The sequence below is a fragment of the Calidris pugnax genome, unplaced genomic scaffold, assembly GCF_001431845.1.
Source record: "Calidris pugnax isolate Ruff unplaced genomic scaffold, ASM143184v1 scaffold42, whole genome shotgun sequence".
In the NCBI taxonomy this organism is placed as follows: domain Eukaryota; kingdom Metazoa; phylum Chordata; class Aves; order Charadriiformes; family Scolopacidae; genus Calidris; species Calidris pugnax.
The window spans coordinates 6731684-6752647 of NW_015090920.1; the positions used below are offsets into that span (position 1 = coordinate 6731684).

Below are 20964 nucleotides of genomic sequence, written 5' to 3' on the forward strand. Positions count from 1 at the left end.
ACTTGCATAGATGTGTGCTTGATACTACCCTGCTCCAAAGCACTGAATACTCTAATATAAAACTGGGTTAGTATGTGTTACAGATGTGAAGCAAAAAATCCTGGGTAACAATCTTTTCTTTTGTGCAGCAGATGAGATTGAGAGGCTGGGGCAGTTATCTGCTATTGACATTTATACTTACAGAGACTAAACATTTTCAAGTTTCCCTGAAGTTAGAAAGGTATTTGCATTTAGGATTAAACTTTTGTGTTTATTGGATCATTTGGAGCAGAAGATGTTTTCTCAAGCAGTGTTATACTTTCTTTGGGCACTTGCAGCTGGTGTTGATATAAACTTTGCACTCACCTAAATGTATACAGTAGAAGACCCAAATAAAATTGAGTAATTCTGGCAGTGGATAATAATATGTCCTAAATCTATCAATTTCATTTTCCCTAATGAAAGGGATGTTACTTTTTGCTACACTGTAGAGACTGATTGAGTTTGATTACCTGTTCAAATTGTTAAGGAATGAGAAAAATAAGAAGCAAGACTGCTTTTAAGAACACATACAAACCACAGTCAAATCCTTACCAGATTCGTGGCCTGGCAAGATAAGGGAACAGGCTACAAGCCTTCTGTAGGGACAACAGGAAGGGGAAAAGAATGAGTCAAGGCTGTGTAATAAGAAATTTTTCAAATTAAGATATAGCACTTTACTAAAGTACTATAGTGACGATACTTTATGATCTTTGTTTCTTGTTATTTTCATGTGTTTCTTCTCTTGCAGATAAAGCGTGGGGTAAAACTGAAATAGTATTGGAGGTATCCTTGCAACAATATTTACAATTTAAAACTTTCAGTTCTTCAGATAACCAGGATGCATTTCCAGTGGGACTGGCTGTGCTTGGGTGTCCTGATAATTAACTCAGTGACTGCAGAAATTGAAAATGAAGAAACTCTGGATGCAGATGTTGAAGTGGAGGATTTTGACAAGCAGTCTCAAGAAGCTGATGTTGTCAGAGATAAATCTTCCTTAGAGGTAAGATTACAGAAGTCTGTAGTTAAAGCTTGTCTAATTATAAAGACACGTAGTTATATGTAGTAGAGAAACTGGTGGACAAATGCATTTAAAGAAGAGCAAGTTAACACGCAGTCGACAGCTGAGTGAGTGTCAGGCCCATCAGTCTGAGTTTTTCAGTTGCTGTATGTGACATGTAGGGCAAGCTTAATGAATGATTCTGCTATGCCAAAGTGTAAAATCAGGTCTCTCCCTTCTTGAAGGGAAAAGTAAAAAAAAATATAATTGAAGACTGAAGGAAATTAGGAATGTTCTAGGCTAGGATCAGGGAGTAGTGAAAAAACTTGGTGTGAATGAAGGGGAAAAGCTTAACATGTTGAAAGCATCAGGAGTTTTAGAAGGGAGTTGTGTGGAAAGGTGAGTATTAGTCTGCTTTCTTGGATGCCCTTGCTAGTCTGTGTATGGAACAAAAGTGGATGGGGCTAATTGCAGTAAAAAGTTATATAAGGGTAAAGCATTTTGGATCATATGCAAAACACTTGAAGTGTGTTGACAGAGAAAGATGTCTCCTCATCTGCTTTAGGAGAAGAGAGCATGACAAACTAGTTAAGGTAAGGTAAGCAAGTTTTATACTTAAAAAGCAAGTCTAATACCTGATTAATGTGTGCCAATTTAGCTAAGAGCTAAGGAGTTCTGGAAAGTATTGATATGAAACTCTTCAGCTGTTCATGCTAATACGATGATTAAGAGCATGAGATGATGAGATTAAGAACATGAGATGATGGATGGGGCTTTGAGCAACCTGGTCTGGTGGGAGGTGTCCCTTCCCATGGCAGGGGGGTTGGAACTCAGTGATCTTTAAGGTCCCTTCCAACTCTAACCATTCTGTGATCCTGTGATTAAGATCAGGGTGGTAAAACTGAGTGTGGTAGCCTCCAGACAAAGATGGTCAAACACCATAAGATTGATTTAGACCTTATTGCTCTCTACAACTACCTGAAAGGGGGGTGTAGAGAGGTGGGGCTCCGTCTCTTCTCCCAAGCCACAGGCGACAGGACAAGAGGAAATGGCCTCAAGTTGCACCAGGGGAGGTTTAGATTGGATATTAGGGAAAATTTTTGCACTGAAAGGGTTATCAAGCCTTGGAATGGGCTGCCCAGGGAAGTGGTCGAGGCACCATCCCTGAAGGTATTTAAAAGATGGGTTGACATGGTGCTTAGTGACATGGTTTAGTGATGTGTTTTTTTTAACAGTTAGGTTGCTGGTTGGACTAGATGATCTTAAAGGTGCCTTTCAACCTAGACAAGTCTATTATTCTAGGAATGTTCTGGTTTGAGGTAGAACAAAACAAATTTTTGGTCATTTTACTTTTCAGTTAAGTCTCTTCTATCTGACTGTACCCTCTGAAATTAATGGTATGTTTTTCAGACAGCATCAGCTTCTGGCAGTGGTAATGTCTGATGTTTAAAGTTAATACCAAGGCATGGTATGCAGGGAGACTTTTGCTTATATTTACTTCTGTAACAACCGATGTCAGAGGGGTCACACCTGCAGGGAGGAGTGGACAGGACAGGTGACCCAAAGCTGACCAACGAGATGTTCCATCCCATCTGCATCGTGCTCAGCATACAAGTTGAGGCATCAAAGGGGTCAGCCTCTTTCTTCAGTGTCTGGTGTCTTGGGAGGACTCTGTCCATTTGTCTGCCTTTGATCCTGATCTGTGTGGTCCTGAATCCAGTTCCCATCTGCTGCTGAGTCCAGGGATGGGACTGTCATCCTGGGAGCTTGATACTGCTTTTTTATATATCTGTGTACATTGTGTTATTTTCTTATTAATATTATTCTCTTTTTATTATTAATATTTCATTAAAGCTGTTTAAGGGTGTTTTTTTTTAACCCGTAAGTCTTTATTTCATTCTCTCTCCTTTCCCTTTCTGGGAAGGAAGAGGGTTAAGAGAAAACATCTGTCATTGATTTAGTGGCCAGCCTAGCCTAAGCCAGGACAGTATGATAAACTGAATTACTTTAAATCTTCAGGGCAAGATTATTTTAAGGTCTAGAATTTGCCAAGGAGGTCTATGAATTAACAATATTCACAGTTTTTCACTAAAATTAAAAAAAAAAAAAAGCCAGAAAGTCTAGTACAATTTGCAGATAACTTTTGAGATGTGTTGCTGTGTTAATAACTGAGAAAAGAGGGAACCATACACTTGCCATCCCCAAGCAAAATACAGAGCAGGGTGAAAAGTCCCACAAAGGATGGCATCGATTGAGGCTAATAGTGGGTGAGAAGAACAGAATGGTAACATAATTAATGTAGTCTTGTGGGAAATAGGTGTGTGTCGCAAGAATGGAGCCTTTTGATGGTTTCCCAGTATTGACATAGCACTAGTGTGTGAAACACTTCTTTATGATACCTCTGGGTTTTGGCTTTAAATATAATCAATGCAGTCAATATTAGATTAATAGATCTTAAAAGAAATAAAGAAAAAGAGAATTAGTTTTCATTTTGGACGTTTGTAGTACAGTGATACTGGGATGTGGGTTTTTTAGACCTGATACTGTTTGATCGCTATATGTGTTGGTTGATAAACTTGCACATATTATGAATTGAATGATAAATAATTATTGGTGCAATTCTAATGTTTGAATTGCTTAGCAAATCTGATAAAGCCAGGGAGAAAGAAAGAGATTCGCACTTCCAGTATAAGATGGTATCTTGAATTGCTGGGATATTTAGGGTTATAGTGGTAAACAACTTAATCTCTAAAGAGTGATGATATCACTAAGAGGGCGACTGCTTTCTCAGGCGCAGAAAGCTCCTCAGTAGCAGAATATTTAGTATTCTAGTAGCGGCTAAAAGTAATGTCAAGGCTTGAAAAGATCTTTCAATAGCAAACTAAACATCAGTACTTGTCTTGCTTTTTAAACTTAACCGTGGATAGAAATTAATAAGAACCAAAGGATAAATACCTGTGCAGTGGTATCTAGAATCTGCCTTCCTTCTATTTCCAAATTCAGACAAAAACAAACTCAGAAGTATTTTTGTTGAGGAAACTTGCATAGATGTGTGCTTGATACTACCCTGCTCCAAAGCACTGAATACTCTAATATAAAACTGGGTTAGTATGTGTTACAGATGTGAAGCAAAAAATCCTGGGTAACAATCTTTTCTTTTGTGCAGCAGATGAGATTGAGAGGCTGGGGCAGTTATCTGCTATTGACATTTATACTTACAGAGACTAAACATTTTCAAGTTTCCCTGAAGTTAGAAAGGTATTTGCATTTAGGATTAAACTTTTGTGTTTATTGGATCATTTGGAGCAGAAGATGTTTTCTCAAGCAGTGTTATACTTTCTTTGGGCACTTGCAGCTGGTGTTGATATAAACTTTGCACTCACCTAAATGTATACAGTAGAAGACCCAAATAAAATTGAGTAATTCTGGCAGTGGATAATAATATGTCCTAAATCTATCAATTTCATTTTCCCTAATGAAAGGGATGTTACTTTTTGCTACACTGTAGAGACTGATTGAGTTTGATTACCTGTTCAAATTGTTAAGGAATGAGAAAAATAAGAAGCAAGACTGCTTTTAAGAACACATACAAACCACAGTCAAATCCTTACCAGATTCGTGGCCTGGCAAGATAAGGGAACAGGCTACAAGCCTTCTGTAGGGACAACAGGAAGGGGAAAAGAATGAGTCAAGGCTGTGTAATAAGAAATTTTTCAAATTAAGATATAGCACTTTACTAAAGTACTATAGTGACGATACTTTATGATCTTTGTTTCTTGTTATTTTCATGTGTTTCTTCTCTTGCAGATAAAGCGTGGGGTAAAACTGAAATAGTATTGGAGGTATCCTTGCAACAATATTTACAATTTAAAACTTTCAGTTCTTCAGATAACCAGGATGCATTTCCAGTGGGACTGGCTGTGCTTGGGTGTCCTGATAATTAACTCAGTGACTGCAGAAATTGAAAATGAAGAAACTCTGGATGCAGATGTTGAAGTGGAGGATTTTGACAAGCAGTCTCAAGAAGCTGATGTTGTCAGAGATAAATCTTCCTTAGAGGTAAGATTACAGAAGTCTGTAGTTAAAGCTTGTCTAATTATAAAGACACGTAGTTATATGTAGTAGAGAAACTGGTGGACAAATGCATTTAAAGAAGAGCAAGTTAACACGCAGTCGACAGCTGAGTGAGTGTCAGGCCCATCAGTCTGAGTTTTTCAGTTGCTGTATGTGACATGTAGGGCAAGCTTAATGAATGATTCTGCTATGCCAAAGTGTAAAATCAGGTCTCCTGCCTGTAGTGAATAGTTGTGAAGAAGGTTTTGCTGGTTAGTGCTTCGATCTAGGTACAGAACCTTTTGTTATAAGTCCTAATGTGCCATTTCTAAGAAGAAAGCAGAAAGCATTTTGGTCTTACTGAGATTTTGACTTTAGACCAGTTTCTTGTTTTCATCAGTCACAGCTGACTTTTGACACTGTCTCTATTCCCAGAAAATCTTTTTGTATTTGTTATGCTGTACTATGTAGTAGGTGTGGGCAATATTAATAAAATAATTTTTCAACTTCTTCTTTTTTAGTGTGTAGCACAACTGTCATGTGCCAAGTAGACAGGAAAACAGAAGAAAGGAAAACATGTATAGAAAGAAGTAGGGAAAGCAGAGAACTGGTGCAAGTTCAGTAAATTTTCTGGGGTTTTGTTACACATAAGATGTGTAACTACTTCAGTTATGAACACGGGAAGCAGTTTTTAAAATTCACAGACGTGATATTGCTCACTGTTAGAGGGATGTGCCCAAACTGTAGAAAGAAGAGGGGTTTAGGGAGCAGGGAAAGGTGTTTTATGCTGCTAGATGTTTCTAGTGAACAAACTCTGATGGTCTGTCTGGTTGGGCTACTTCTTGGAGGTATGATAGTGCATTTCAAATGAAAAACTGTAATGTATGTTACGAGTATATGTTTGTACATGTCTTTTAGGTTGTGTACCAGACTCCAAAGCCAACTGGGGAAGTGTATTTTACAGAAACCTTTGATGGAGAATTTTCTGGGTAAGTTTATGCCTTAAAATGCTAAACCTTTACTTTCAGCAGTTTAACATATGGTGGCAGGACTTAATTTGTATTCATTTTTCTTCTAGTATCTTTATAAAAATTAATTTTTACAGGGGTTAGAATTGGGAAGGCTGGTAATGCTTGCTCCAAATACATCATAATGTTAAGCTGGACAGTTAACATTTCAGGTATGTTGCTATTTTTTCTGTTTTATGGAAGTTTTTAATAAACTCTGGGTTTATGGACATTAAGAAAAATAATACAGTTTAAAGATTTAGCCAGTTGAGTTTAACTAGTTGCAAGGTGAAGTGCGTAGCCACTACACTGCAATAGCAAACTTTCTTCCTCTTCACGTGCACTTGGGTATGTGTAAGAAGGCAGCGCCTTCAGCATTATAGATAAAAGCTCTTGGGTAAGCCTTTTTTTAGCAGATTATTTATTGATTTATTGTATTGCTGGCCATACTCAATAAGAATTAGATATTTATGAGACTCCTGAAGTGTCCCTAGGTAGTTCTTCAGGTTTATCTCAACAATTCTTAAGTCAGAAGTTTGTCTTGTCTGTATCTTGTAAGTTTTCTTCCATCAGTATGGCAATGTAAGGTGTAACTGCTACTGGGTGCCTTGTGTTGCTCAATGAAAAGCTGTGTATTGTGAGCTCTAGTCAGTTGTCACCGATGCACTGTCAAGAAGGGTGAATATAATATATTAATTTCTATTTCTGGAGTAGACTTCCTACTTTTTAGTTGGAAAACAACTTGGCTTTCAGTTGTCTTTCTAGCTCAGATATAAAGGGTGTAGAATACCAAGGAAAACCAAATGGGTACCAGGTAAAAGTGGTCTTTATGATCACTGACTTTTCTTTTTGAAATCAAGCCGGGTTAGCATATTGTCATTAGCTCCAGTTAAGTGAGTGTGCACCCAGGTAGAATCTGTGAGCGCAGTAGAAATGTCTTTAGTAAGAGCTGGTGTGGTGAGTTGATACTTTCTTGCTGTGAGGAAAGCTTTTAAAATGTGAAGGTAAGTCTCTGTTTTTTAATGACAAATCAGATCTTGTTACTATTTTTCATTTTCCCCGTACACTTTGATTCTGTTGAATAAAAGACCTTTGTCTTGATTTGTGAAGGATTATAAAAAAAGGTGTTTTCATATGTTACTGAAGTTGATGGAACAAAACCCAAGATGTATGAGAAAGTAAACAGCATGTTGCCTGTGTTCCTTAAAATCAGAGAAAAGAGTACATATTATAAGAATAAGTAAATCACCAGAATAGAGTTGCTTTTTTGAGAATAGGCCTTGAAAATCTTGTGTGTGGCTTGTAGACATGTGTTATTTCCTCATTGGTCTTTCTCCTGGTAGATGAAGGATCTGGTTTGCCACAGATACTGTGAAGCTTTTCCAGCATCTCTGTTAACAGTGAACAAATCTGGCCGAAATTCAAGCAGAAAATATAAAGCATTCATCCCTGAAATACTCCAAGCAGAGTATAGTTGAGAATGAATGCAAATAGTTCTTTACAGAATTAATAATGAGAATGTAGTACTGTAGTTGATACAATGAAGAGTTCAGTGACACTGTTGGCTTAAGATATTCCTGTGCGTGGCTCAGGCTAGAACCACTGTATGATCAGATGAGGATGGTCTGCCCTTCTTTTTTTTTTTCCTTCCCCCCCCCGCCTCCTTCAAATGAAGACTTTGGGCATAGAGTACGAGCATATTTTTTTGGTAACATGGCTCAGGCTAGAACCACTGTATGACCAGATGAGGATGGTCTGCCCTGTTTGTCCTTCTCTTTTTTTTTTCCTTCCCCTCCACTGCCTCCTTCAAATGAACACTTTGAGCATAGAGTACGAGCATATTTTTTTGGTAACTTCAATTTGATAAGCTGAATTTGTCTTGTTTGTAGTATCAAGATCAGGAGTTTGTTTGCCCTGGTGGGATCCCCCTCAATTTGATAAGCTGAGTTTGCCTTGTTCATAGTATCAAGATCAGGAGTTTGTTTGCCCTGGTGGGATCCCCTGTGTGTGATCCATTTGGAATCTGTTCAGTACATAATTGCCTTTGTCATTTGGGCACTTGTACCTTTTCCCCTCAATCCCCGGCTGCCCATGTGTACTGTTGCTGTCAGATACTGTTAAGGTTTCTTTGGGTGATTTTTTTCTCTTATCATATTGAAGGTTTTAGCAAGGTTCAAGTGTATTTTCCATGTATCTTTGACATTCTCTGCTTATCTAATAGTCTAACATTCTGCCAAACTCAGGTTGTATATATAACTGAAGTTTACTCAGGATAGTTAAATTACTTTAGAGTTATAATTGTATATTCATTTACATTCTTAGGGAGTATTTTAAAATGCTCCATTGAACTAACCTATTTTAATTTTTCTTTTCATGTTCTTTAACTACACAAAGTTCCATGACTGGCAAAATCATTATCACAGGTTCACAGCCTCATTAAGTAATACAGCTTTGTGTAGATAGTTAAATGACCAGTACCCTTCTTGTTCTAGGTGGGTGTTGTCTAAAACCAAGAAAGAAGACACGGATGATAACATTGCTAAATATGATGGTAAGCGGTTTTAATGTTTTAACTCTACAGTTTCTGATGTTCTGTTGCTCTTTGAGGAAAAAAACCTACCCCTTACACTGAAATGAACTTTGAAAACCCAGGTGACATAAGTCAAAAATATGTTAGTTTGTATAATGTCTGTTACCCTGAAACTGAGGTGTGAAATGTTGCTCATTGGGTTACTTAAGTGTGAAGCTTAATTTTTTTTTTATCTTTCCAACAATCTACTGCAGTGAAGGATACGAGAGTGTTCTCTGGCATCTGACTATTCAGTATTGAATAGTGCTTCTTGAGAGCTACCTTCTCTGAAATCATATCAGAGAGATTTACCACTTCAATTTCAGTTGTTAAACATGTTTCTAAAGCAACGTGCTCCATGTTGCTGCGTCTCTCCTGCTGATTTGTAGATTGATCTCCCAGTCTAGCCTCTGAAACAAAAAAGTTAAGCTGTATGATATTTTTCTGTAAAATACTTTTTCTGATTGTCTGTGCTGGAACGTAGGGTTCTCCAGTGGTTCCTGTACGGTTTATTCTACAGTAGTCTAAAAAAAAATTTGGAAAGTAATAATGAAAAAATTGTTTTGATGGTTTGTATCATTGGGGTTTGCACTTGACTTATAAATTTCTAGGCTAGAATTGCCTGCCTGAATGTAATTTTATAGTGTTGACAGTTGTGTGATCTGTGGCAATAATTTTGCAATGTGAGTTTATTTCATTCAAAAGAAAGTGGGGAGAACAGAAGAAGTTTCTCCTGCAACAGAAGCGTATTTGCTACTGCTCTCTTCTCAAATGAAATCAATTAATGTTAACAGAAAGTGGTAAGTGAATGTATCTTGTAGGACTTTGGTGTTCCAAACAGTACAGAACAGTTGTTTTTAGGTTCAGCAGTTACCAGAAATAACTGGTAAAGAAGTTGCAGGGGAGATACCCGTAGGAATGAGATGCTTAGAAGAACTGACATCTCTCTGATTACTTGGCCTCATGTTAGGTAGAAATTGTCTCTAACATCAAAACAGTCATATTTGCTTAAAGACACCCAGACAATTCAACATTTAACAGAGAAAGACTGTGGTCAAAAGACTTTTTTGAATTATTTTCCAATCTAATATTTTTTTGGTGGTGGTGTTTTTGCCTGCTGTTATTACTTGGTCTTAGTTTCTAGGAAAGAACACTGTGGAAGATGAGGGAATTTTCCTCCCTCCTGTTTAGCAGACTAGAAGAAACTGGGGATTTGTTGTTGACATAAATATCTGCTCTTCCTTAATGACCTTTCACAAATTGCACTTCAGTTGAATTAAAAGTAAATAGCTGTTTCATTCGGATTTCACAGTTTATGAATCTTCTCTAAAGCACATGCTGTAGAACTCAGTGTGTTTTCTTGCTTTTGTTGATGTTGACACAGGCTTGTTTTCGCACATCGCAGTGAATTGTGAGAGTAGTGTTTCATTTGTGCTGTGTGCATTCCTGGAAAAAAAAAACATAAATGAATCTTGTGCTGCTAATCTCTGAGAAAATATAAGTGCCCTTTTAGAAATCTTGTTCTTTGGCTATTGCCCGCATGTGAAATCAACTGTATTTTTTCCAAACTAGGAGAATTTATAATTATATAATCTTTAATTTTTGAAGCTGTAGGCCTGTTTGCCTTTAAGATCAAATCTGATAATTCTTGGAACGATTGGGGTGGAGTTGGGGAAGCTTCATCTCCTGTGTGATTAGATTTGGCCTGAAAGATTCTCATCCTATATCAGCAGGAGGGGAAGAACTGTGCAGGTATCTAGACTACCCAGTGCCTTGTGACTCATGCTTTTTATGTGGTGATGGGAGGAACAAATCTAAAATCTGGACAAGTATTTTATGTTTCTTTTTTATCTTTCTTTACCACAATCTAAAGATACAGATCTGTAATATTAAAGTTTTCTTGCAGATCTCTGTAAATTGGAAGAGAAAGGAATGTGTACTTTACAAATGTGCTATCTTTCAAATATTAAAAGCTAGCATTATCTTAATTAACTAGGACAAATGCCTTTTTGGTGAAATTAGAGAGCAGGCTTTTCTGTGTAGAGCTGCGCATACCCGAAGTGTAGGCATCTCTTCAACTATGTGGCCATTTCTTAAGGCTGAATTAGATTTTTACAATAAAACTAATTAAATATAAACCAGAGCTTTGAAACATTAGCAATACAAGAATTAGGCTTGAATAAAATGTCATATCTAAAATGTATTGATTCTTTCATACAATATTGCAATTTAACAGGAAGCTAGTGGGTATTCAGACATGCTACAGGTTTGTGCAATAAACTTAATTAAATTCTGTGATGTAAAAACATTTTTTGTTAAATGTGTATGTTTGCCCATTCAATTTCATTGGTTTAGGGTGGATTATGATAAGGGTGGGGTTCTTTCCTCCTTTGGAGTCCATAACTGACTTTTTGTAGTTGGAAAATTCTGTTTTACACATAAAACTGAGACTTTGATTATTTTCTTTCTTTTGCTTATAACAGTTATGAAACTGGGATTTTTTTCTGCTGTGGAAACAGCCACTTGGGGAAAGAAAAAAGAAATAGCTTGTCACTTCTTATTGTTACAATTACTTGCACTCTTTTTCCCTAAGGTTTCTTTCCTTTTTGCTGTCTGAGCCAGAACATTGGGTTAGATGGATCTTTGGCATGACACAGTTCTGATTTTATCATCTAATTGTGGAAATAGAATTCTGGTGGTTTCTAATTCTTGAAAAGTGCTGGTTAAAACATTTTGTCAGTGATTTGATAGAAAGATGTGAGCAGCAAATTTGTGTACGATTATTTTTAATTTTTTTAATATTTTTATCTATTTGAGTGCTGTAGAGTGTTAGTTTGGGGAGGTAGAAGGTGCACTTGAGTAATGTTTTGCATCCACGATAGAATTGCCAGTAATGAATTGGATGATTATTATTTAACTTTTTTGACATCAGATTCCCTGCTTCGGTGCAACTAGTCTTTATTTCTGTTAACTCTTTGGTGGAAGCTGGACTTGAGTAATGTTTTGCATCCACAATAGAATTTCCAGAAATGAATTGGATGATTATTGTTTAACTTCTTTGACATCAGATGTCAAGATTTCTTCCCTACTTTGCTGCAACTAGTCTTTATTTCTGTTAACTCTTTGCTTTCAACAAGGCTACGATTTTTTTACTTCAGCCTATGTTTTTTTTTTCAAAGACTCTGTGTGTGTGTCTTTTAGGAAGATGGGAAGTAGAAGAGCTGAAAGAAAACACAGTGCCTGGAGACAGAGGATTAGTGTTAAAATCAGTGGCAAAGCATCATGCGATATCAGCTATGCTCACAAAGGCATTTATTTTTGATGATAAACCTTTGATTGTTCAGTAAGTAATCCCTCAGATTTTTTTACTTAATAATTATTATTTTTACAATCTTTAAGTCAAGAAAGTAATGTGAATCCCTGTAGAAAAATACTTATTTCCATATTGCATTGCCCTATCATATCCACAGCTATCAAAACTGTAAGTATGAATGATTTAATAATCAAGTAAGATTGTAATACAAGTCTTAATAAGTGATATTTCAACTCCTTTGAAATGTTTTTGGACAGAAATCTGATCTTTTACAAGACTGCCAAAAAAGCTAAATAATTTTCAGTCTAAAAGATCTAAATCGTATGTGGTTTGAATAGTGTTTTTCCATTTACAGAATACCTCTGTGTAGCTCTGTAAAAGCAGCTTGAATCTTGAATGTATGGTAGTAATATTAGTGATGATGAGCACCGTGGCAGTATGACTGCTTTTTTTCTGATACTCAGACTTGCTTTGGTGTACTTTCAGACGTATCCAGATAATTCCTCTGGTTAAATTCAGCCTGTCATATGGGGGGTTTCAAAGATGACACAAACTTTCTAGAACTCTTCCCCATTTCTGCTTTGCTTTGATGTTTGCATCTTGGTTGGTGCCACCTTGAAACTTTTCTTACTGGTGATACCAACTGTAGCACTTGCTACCATGGTGTTTTTTGACTGATGTCACTGCTATATTAGCTTGTGTGGCAATTAAAAGCTTTTGGTCATGTAGAAGTGTTTTGACAGTAGTGACTAATACACGGTCTTAATGTATTCATAATTAGTATTGCAGATTAGAAATTAATCTGTGTTTGTCTGATATTGTTTTTTTTTTTAACTTTGTCCAGATACGAAGTGAATTTTCAAGAAGGCATTGACTGTGGTGGTGCATTTCTGATATTGTTTTTTTTTTTTTAACTTTTTGTCCAGATACGAAGTGAATTTTCAAGAAGGCATTGACTGTGGTGGTGCATACATTAAACTTCTCTCCAGTAGTGATGACTTGAATCTGGTATGTCTCCTTACTTAACGATTGCCATCAGTTGTTCATTTGAGGAAAGCCTGATTGTTCTTGTGAAATGTCGATAAGAAAAGGCATTGACTGTGGTGGTGCATACATTAAACTTCTCTCCAGTAGTGATGACTTGAATCTGGTATGTCCTGTTACTTAGCAATTGCCATCAGTTGTTCATTTGAGGAACACCTGATTGTTCTTGTGAAATGTCGATAAGAAATGAATTCCTAATGCATCTTAAATTCTTAAAATCTTCTGAAATGCATAAGCAGAAGATTGGGCAAGATAATAACATACATATAATTGATTATATATCTACAAAACCTTCTGAGTTGCGCCTTTTGTACTGATGGGAATATTGATAACTTTATTCTTATTATAATTTCCATTTATTTTAATAAAACCTATACATAGTCTAAAACTTAAAGTAAGCTATTAAGATCTATATTCACACAAGAAATCTCAAATGTGAATTTCAGAAGGTTAGGATGACCAGTTTGCTGTGAATAACATACTCCTCTTAGTTCTGCATGAGTGATGTCTGATATCCAGGACAAAAAACTCTTGGATCTATTTAGTCTGACTTTATGCAATAATAAAAGCCATAGAATCTCAACTTGTAACTTGTGGAACAGTTTTGGTTTTCCTTCTACATGGCATCTTAGAAAGGGCCATGACTTGGATTTAGAAATTGAAAGTGTTGGAGAATCTCTGTTCCCAGGAAAAGGTCTGAATACTCAGGTGTGAAAAATTAAGAGCCTTAGTATATTTGACCATTGTGTAGGTTGTTTCTCAATATATTGATTTGAACTTGCCTGTCCTTTCCAAATTTGTCTGCAAAACTTTATTACTCTGCCAATGTCATCAGGTATTTCTTACTTAAAATGCTGCCTGTTCTGGCACATGAAATGGTTATTTCTGCTTTTAATATTTCTGCCATTAGACTGGGGTGTAGATATAAACTGTGTAGCTTGTGATGAAGGATATTTTAGCAACTTTGGTTTTGTTTTGGTTTTTTTTTTCATTAACAACTGGCAGTGAATGGTGGCCTAGGAGCTTGTGCAATGCAGATGTTATGTTGTCAGAGTAGGGATGGCTGATACGTACAACAATTGCTGCAGCTGCTTTGATGGGAGCTGGTGCTTTTGGTACATAGCAGCAGGTATAGGATAAGTTTTTCATTTGGAGAGACTTGGAATGGCCAGCGTAGATTTAAAAATGTTACATCATGATCTAGAAGGAACTTGCACTGACTTGGCAGTACAGACATGAAGTGATAAGGGTACTTTCAATCCTGAAGTAGGTTGCCACTTAAAGTCTGGCTGTTCTAACTGCTACAGGTTTGTGGTTTATTGGTGTTGTTGAGCCCCACATTCAGTAGTGTGGTGACAGAACTTTGTGAGGCAATCACAGTTACAACCTCTATAGGTTATAGAAGTTGTTGGGTTTGAGGTACATCAGGCTATACCATTTGCTCATCAAAATTTAGTAAACTAGAAAGGGAAGCTCATGCAAAAAACAATAGGGAACAGCCTGGAAAAAACCTTCTAATAAGAGCATGGGCAGAATTCATTACTTCCTTTTTTGGGTAAGATTTTTCATCTGTGCTTTTATCCCTGGGGGGCTCTGTGCCTGCTGCTGCCTTGAGCCATGAGGCCATAACCTTAACTTTCAGGTGCTGAGGAGAACAGCAGCGATGTGTGGTGCCCTGTGTATGTGCAAAATGAAGAGGAGATTGCTCAGGACAGGCTCAAGACATTGCTTGACCTGATATGCAAACCACTTAACAGTGGGACTCTTCATGAGATATAAGGGATGATATGTACTTCTGAAAGAATCTAGGAGATGGCAACACACATAAGAAGTAGCTTGTAAGCATTTCTAAGATGTACTAATAAAAACTTTAGTGCGGCTTCCTAGTGCTCTTCTCTTTTCCTGAAGTTTATATGCCAGTGGGTGTTTTATGCTCAATGTGAGTACTAATAGATAAGTATATTAAAAATACAGATGGCAGGAGAGTAAGTAGAGGCATGGCATATTTCATAATGGAAAGATGTGTAAATGATAGTAAAACTGAACAGTTTTACATCTTAGAAGAAGGTTTGAGATCATGATATTCAGCTCAATTAGGCATGAAACTGTAGTCTTCCAGTATCTGTCATCTTATTAGAAGGTAAACCAGAAGACAGCAAATGCAAAATCTGCCTGTTTATGGCCTGGCTCACAATTCATCCTGAATTTTTTTTGGAGTTTCACTGGCTGTGTGATGAGGTAACTTAAAAGAGTCCATTTCTCTCTTTCGTCTCTTTCTCTAAACTTCAAAATTGGACATGCCTCAATGCTGTATATATGCTTATTGCTATGAGAACAGTCAGTTAATTATTGTTAATTCTTAGTGGTGGCATTTTCCTGAGACTGTTGAATGTTGTGAAAGGGGCCAGACTTAGAATATATTCACTTCTGTGGTGCGTACAGTGAAAATGTTATACTCTGCATTCAAAAATTTTAAAAGTACAGGCTTGTTTCAAACAATACATTGATGTCAGAATATATCTTTCAAGAAGAAAACTTCCAGGAATCAAGTGGTGCTTTTCCTTCAAGTGATTGCTTAACAATATAAGGCAGCATGTTGCTGCATGTTCCAAATACAAAAATCATATAAATAGTTGAAAAATACTGACATATCTAAACAGCTTACTGCAACATGCTCTGAAGGAGAGTAACTATATCTGATGTTTTCAGAGTTGTTTGTTACTTAACGTGAAGCAAGAAGACTGATAAAATACTGGGTAATAATATGATGGGTTTTATCTTTACTGTAAAATAAGTGGTATGAAGAACAGTAACTAGTTCCCTTCCATCTTTTAGTGTAATGTTTGTAGAAGTTTATAGTTATTTGGGTTTTTGATTTCTCACAGGCATTTCCACTTAACGTAAGGGTAAGGTCTAAATAAATATATTCATCTTTCCTTGAAGAGGCTTAAGTGATCTCTACAGTTAGCTCGTTCCCTGAGAACAGAGAGCACCCAGCAACTCAACTGTTTAATTCCTTTCATCACTTACTCTGCCAGTTTTCAGTTACCTTTTAGAAAAAGGTCACTGTGCTGTCTGCCACGGCATTAGGGAAAAGAACTACCCAAAATGTCTTCATGAAATGTACAGTATAACACATGCTCAGCTTTCTTGCTTCTACAGGAATACTTTTTTGACAAAACACCTTATACTATTATGTTTGGACCAGATAAATGTGGAGAAGATTACAAACTGCACTTTATCTTCAGACATAAGAATCCTAAAACTGGAGAATATGATGAAAAACATGCCAAACGTCCCGACGTAGACCTAAAAAAATTCTATTTGGACAAGAAGACGCATCTATATACTCTTGGTATTGTTTAATTCTTATAAGTTTAAATTGGAAAGGAGTCTGCTTTCAGTCCATTACTGAGGGGGGGGGTTGCTTAATGATTAGGGCTGAAATTATTTAAGGACAGGTCTTAAATAATGACTGAGCTTAATTGCAGGACATAGAAGTGGCTTTGAAATGTTGCTGTTTAATACTCAATTACAGGAAAAAACATATCAGGCCTTTTCAGCCTTTAGCATGAGGAACTGATTAATACTTTTAGTACTTATTATGATAAAAATATTTTTGTTAAGATATTGAAAAAACCCAAACTGTCTAATATTCTAGAAAGGCATTAGAGTTCACAGGAATTCAGTTAAATCTGCAGGATGTTGCACACAACTCTCCTCCACGTATGAAGAGTTCTCACTCACACCTGCATCTGCAGCAGTGTCCATCAACAGATGTGTTGCCCTGTTCTCTGAAGATGAACAAATAGAGGCTGGTTTTAATTCATGTGACATCTCTTCCCGAACCAGCGAACAGTATAACAGAGATGAAAGTTTAATTTCTTAGCTCTTTTCCCCTCTTTTTCTAACTTCTGGTGAAGAGTGAATAATTAGAGAAGAATGGACTCACCTGTGCCATGCTGCAAATCCAGCAAAATTGACTACACTTTTGAACTCTCACTGAATAATAGTGTTTGTGTTCAACTGCTGTGCCTTGGGCAAACTTATTGTTCTTTAAAATAATTTACAGTAGTGTGCCACAACAAACTTTCACTTTTAGATAATAGGAATAAGTGAAACAAAACGCTGTTCTTGTGGTAAAGGAATGCCTGTGTTGAGGTATTCAGGCTGTTCATTAGAAATTATGATTAAAGATATTTAAGCTCAGATTGCGTTTGTTTATAATTGTTCAGATAGACTCCATGGAGCTGTATAATTCTGATGCGTTATGTGACTGGTAACATAAGTTTAAAAATTGATTCTTTGTATTGTGTTAGAAGTGATACGGGGGGTTAATTTTTTTGCATTTATGGATATTTTAATACTATTGAAAATTCAGGCTGCAAGAGCGTCATTAGATAGTATCAGTCCCTCAGGGTAAGATGATTACTTTGGTTTTCATCACCTATTTTTATAAAACTGCCATAAAAGTGGAATAGCAATTACTTTGAATTAACAATCTTCCTTGTGTTGAATGGATATTTGAATGCACTTGTAAAGGACCTATAAATATGCTCACTGGTTATTAGAAATGGATTTGGATGCAGCCTCTCTTACCAAGAGCTTCACACTGCTCAATTCTGTGACTCTGCCTTCTCAGTTACTCACACTTGCTAAAATACTTAGATGTTTGAATATAATTTTCTGTATTCTCAGTCTGCCATCTGAGGGCAACGGCTGTCAGATTTCAATCAGTGACAATATTGCTTTGATAATCCTTCTGCTGTGTTACTGACACAGTTCTTGTGTTTCCGTGCTTTTCCAGGTGTGAAATTGTAATTGTGTGTAATTTGGTAGCGGAGATGCCTTTCGGGGCCGAGTTTTGTCTTTCGTTGTCTGTGGTTTTGAATAAATAAGTAAAGCAGAATTTTGGCCAAGTGGTAGGTTTTTGAGAAATAGCTCTTAGAATGTGCTTGGATGTGTTTCAGCAGTTTGCTAGAGGTTTCATTTTTGGGTCCTGATACTGGTCCACTATCCCTACAATAGCAAATCTAAAGTTTTGTGTCCAGATCCAGTACCTGGGTGGGGAGGCCATCTCCTGCTCTGCTAGTGAGGATCTCGTTTGCTTTTACCTAAGTCTGTGTTTAATATATAGATTTTTGATTAAAAATATTTGTGAAATTAATATTTCCCTTATGTCTTTAATACAAATTTCTTCAGTGTTAAAACCAGATGATACGTTTGAAATGTTAATTGACCAGACGGTTGTGAGTAAAGGAAGTCTTCTTGAAGATATGGTTCCTCCAGTAAACCCTCCCAGAGAAATAGAGGATCCTAGTGAGAAGAAGCCTGATGATTGGGATGAGAGACCAAAAATACCCGATCCCAATGCTGTTAAACCAGATGACTGGTAAGGAGGACATTTGTATCTGTACAATACCTTTTACACACAGGTTATTGATTTGAAAGATTTGACTGGTTTTATTTTGGTTTTTTGCTAATGACAAGTGTTTCACTACTAAAAGTACTAAAGTTTATAAACATAACTGAGGTAGGTAAAAGGATCTGGTCATCTTCTAAGGAAAGAAACAATTGTGCTTTTTGCTGACTTGTACCCTCAGTGTTTGCAATTAGTGACTAAGATTACTATACCTGAAAGACTGGGAAGAAGGGGTTTTTTTTTTCATCATACAGTATTAATTCATGTTCAATGACTTCTGCTGTGTGAACTACTGTTTGTACAACAGCTTGGGAAGAGGAGGGAAAAACTTAATGGAAAGACTTGACTGAAACCTGTGAGTTTATGTCAGCAATTTCAGGACTTTGAAACAGTGCAAATACAACTCAAGTATTTATAAACAGATAATTGGATGTCTAATTCTTAAGATCAGTGTGTCTAATTGTGTTCTACCTCTGAAAATTCCTCCTGTGTGAACTACTGTTCGTACAACAGCTTGGGAAGAGGAGGGAAAAACTTAATGGAAAGACTTGACTGAAACCTGTGAGTTTATGTCAGCAATTTCAGGACTTTGAAACAGTGCAAATACAACTCAAGTATTTATAAACAGATAATTGGATGTCTAATTCTTAAGATCAGTGTGTCTAATTGTGTTCTACCTCTGAAAATCATCCTTTTCATGGCGGTTACAGTTCTCTGAACAGAACATTGGTTCAGTATCAGGCAACTGTATTTTCTAACAGAAATCTGTATTTGAAGGGACGAAGATGAGCCTTCCAAAATAGAAGACCTTGATGCTGTTAAGCCTGAGGGATGGCTTGATGATGAACCACAGTATGTTCCAGACCCCAATGCAAAAAAACCAAAGGACTGGTAAGAACTTGATCAATAAATGCAGGTTGTTAACGTGTCTTGTAAATAAGCCTGTCTATTCTCTGTGGCAAGTTATGAGTTGTGGATCAGAAGCCAATACAAATCTCTGTCTTTTGAGGTAGTAAGTTGCAATGTGTAAGGAATGGCCAAATACTTGTTGTTTTGGGGATTGCTTTTAGAAGAACATGAACATGTCAATTGCCTTTTGTTTTCTGATGATAAACCCCAGAATATGAAGGAGCCCTTTGAAAGAATTTGCTACAGTGTTAAACCATAGAATAGTTTAAGTTGATAACTTGAAATCATCACATAATAATCTCAAAGGGATCTCTCGGCATCATACAGATAAGTGTTTCAAGCTGTCTGCAGATGTATAATCATATTCAGTCATGCTGTGGTAGTCGTGACCTTTAAAAAAAAAAAAGCGTAGCACTTAAAATGAACCACAACCAACCAAAAAAAAAATATCAAAAAAAGCGTTTATCCTGCTGGGTAAAGTTTTGTGAGCGGGTCAAAATTCTGATGTTGTTTCAGGAAAATGTGTGTGGATCCTAACTTCAGATTGACTGCTAGTGTTCGGACCAGTCCAATCTCAAATCAGTTGTTTGTATTTTTTTATTTTTTCTGTAGGGATGAAGAAATGGATGGGGAGTGGGAGGCCCCTCAGATTGCTAATCCAAAGTGCGAGGCTGCACCTGGTTGTGGACACTGGGTGCGTCCCATGAAGAATAACCCAAAGTATAAAGGAAAATGGAAAGCACCTATGATAGATAATCCTAACTATCAGGTAATAGCAATGTTGTAGGTCGTTGTTAAAAGGTAGGAAGTTCAACAGACCAGGCAAGTCAGCCTAGTATATTTATCTAGGCTTTTATACAGTATGTTCATATTTTGGAGTGAATCTGAATACCATCACTAAACATTTTTGTATTTAATTTGCTTTTTTCCCCTCAATATACACTGGAAAAATTAGAAAGACTTTCTGTATTAAAACAATTTCTCTGTTGAAAGTTGTTTTTGCAATGCTCTGCATTGCTACTGCTTATTTAATATGCTCTGTAGAATTGTGTTCTGAATTACGTTATCATGTAATGAAATATTTCTCTTTTTTGTTGGGGTTTTAAACGTGGGTGTTCTAAATAAACAATTTTTCTACGTGCATACACACTGGAAAGGACTGTGTGGATGATGGGATGTAGTTCCCTTGCAGTCATAGGCCACCAGACAATAAATGCTTGTTTCAGAAGATTCCATCACTGACCATGAAATACTGATCACTCCTTTACAAAAATGTATATGCTATATTGATGAACAAAAATCAAAACTATATATTACATAGATACAGGAGGAAGAATTTATACCAATGTTTATTTTCCTGCAATATTAGGAAACTTGTCTCCTAGACTTACTCTAGGAAGTGTACAAAGACTGCGCTTGGAATCACCAGTACCAGGAAGACCAGGGTTACTTCGCGCAGTCAGTTGTTACTGTAACCCTCTATGGACAAAAAAATTAATGTTAAGGGGTCTGCCCTAAGGCAGAAAACAGACCCATCTGCCAAAATCCGATAGGCTATTTCCAGTTTTGTTTTTACGTAGGTTAAACTCTACTGCTTGTCTTTTTAAATAATGCATTTAAAATAGTTGC

The 20964-nt window shown here is 36.7% G+C and overlaps 1 protein-coding gene across 5 annotated transcripts in view; it reads left to right on the forward strand.

The window, feature by feature from the left end:
• The first annotated feature begins 710 nt into the window (after positions 1-710).
• Positions 711-20964, forward strand: part of CLGN (calmegin) — a 29175-nt gene continuing 8921 nt past the window's right edge. The window contains exons 1-10 of one of the 5 annotated variants that reach the window (XM_014950065.1): positions 711-1021; positions 5990-6060; positions 8571-8629; positions 11849-11990; positions 12805-12827; positions 13052-13110; positions 16167-16359; positions 18207-18396; positions 19204-19317; positions 19948-20104. In XM_014950065.1, coding sequence (XP_014805551.1) covers positions 860-1021; positions 5990-6060; positions 8571-8629; positions 11849-11990; positions 12805-12827; positions 13052-13110; positions 16167-16359; positions 18207-18396; positions 19204-19317; positions 19948-20104 — 1170 coding nt within the window. In that variant the 5' untranslated portion in view covers positions 711-859. Of the gene's footprint in view, positions 1022-4767; positions 5078-5989; positions 6061-8570; positions 8630-11848; positions 11991-12804; positions 12828-12886; positions 12969-13051; positions 13111-16166; positions 16360-18206; positions 18397-19203; positions 19318-19947; positions 20105-20964 lie in introns of those variants that run through there. The other 4 variants (XM_014950066.1, XM_014950064.1, XM_014950063.1 and 1 more) reach the window with 4 other exon arrangements.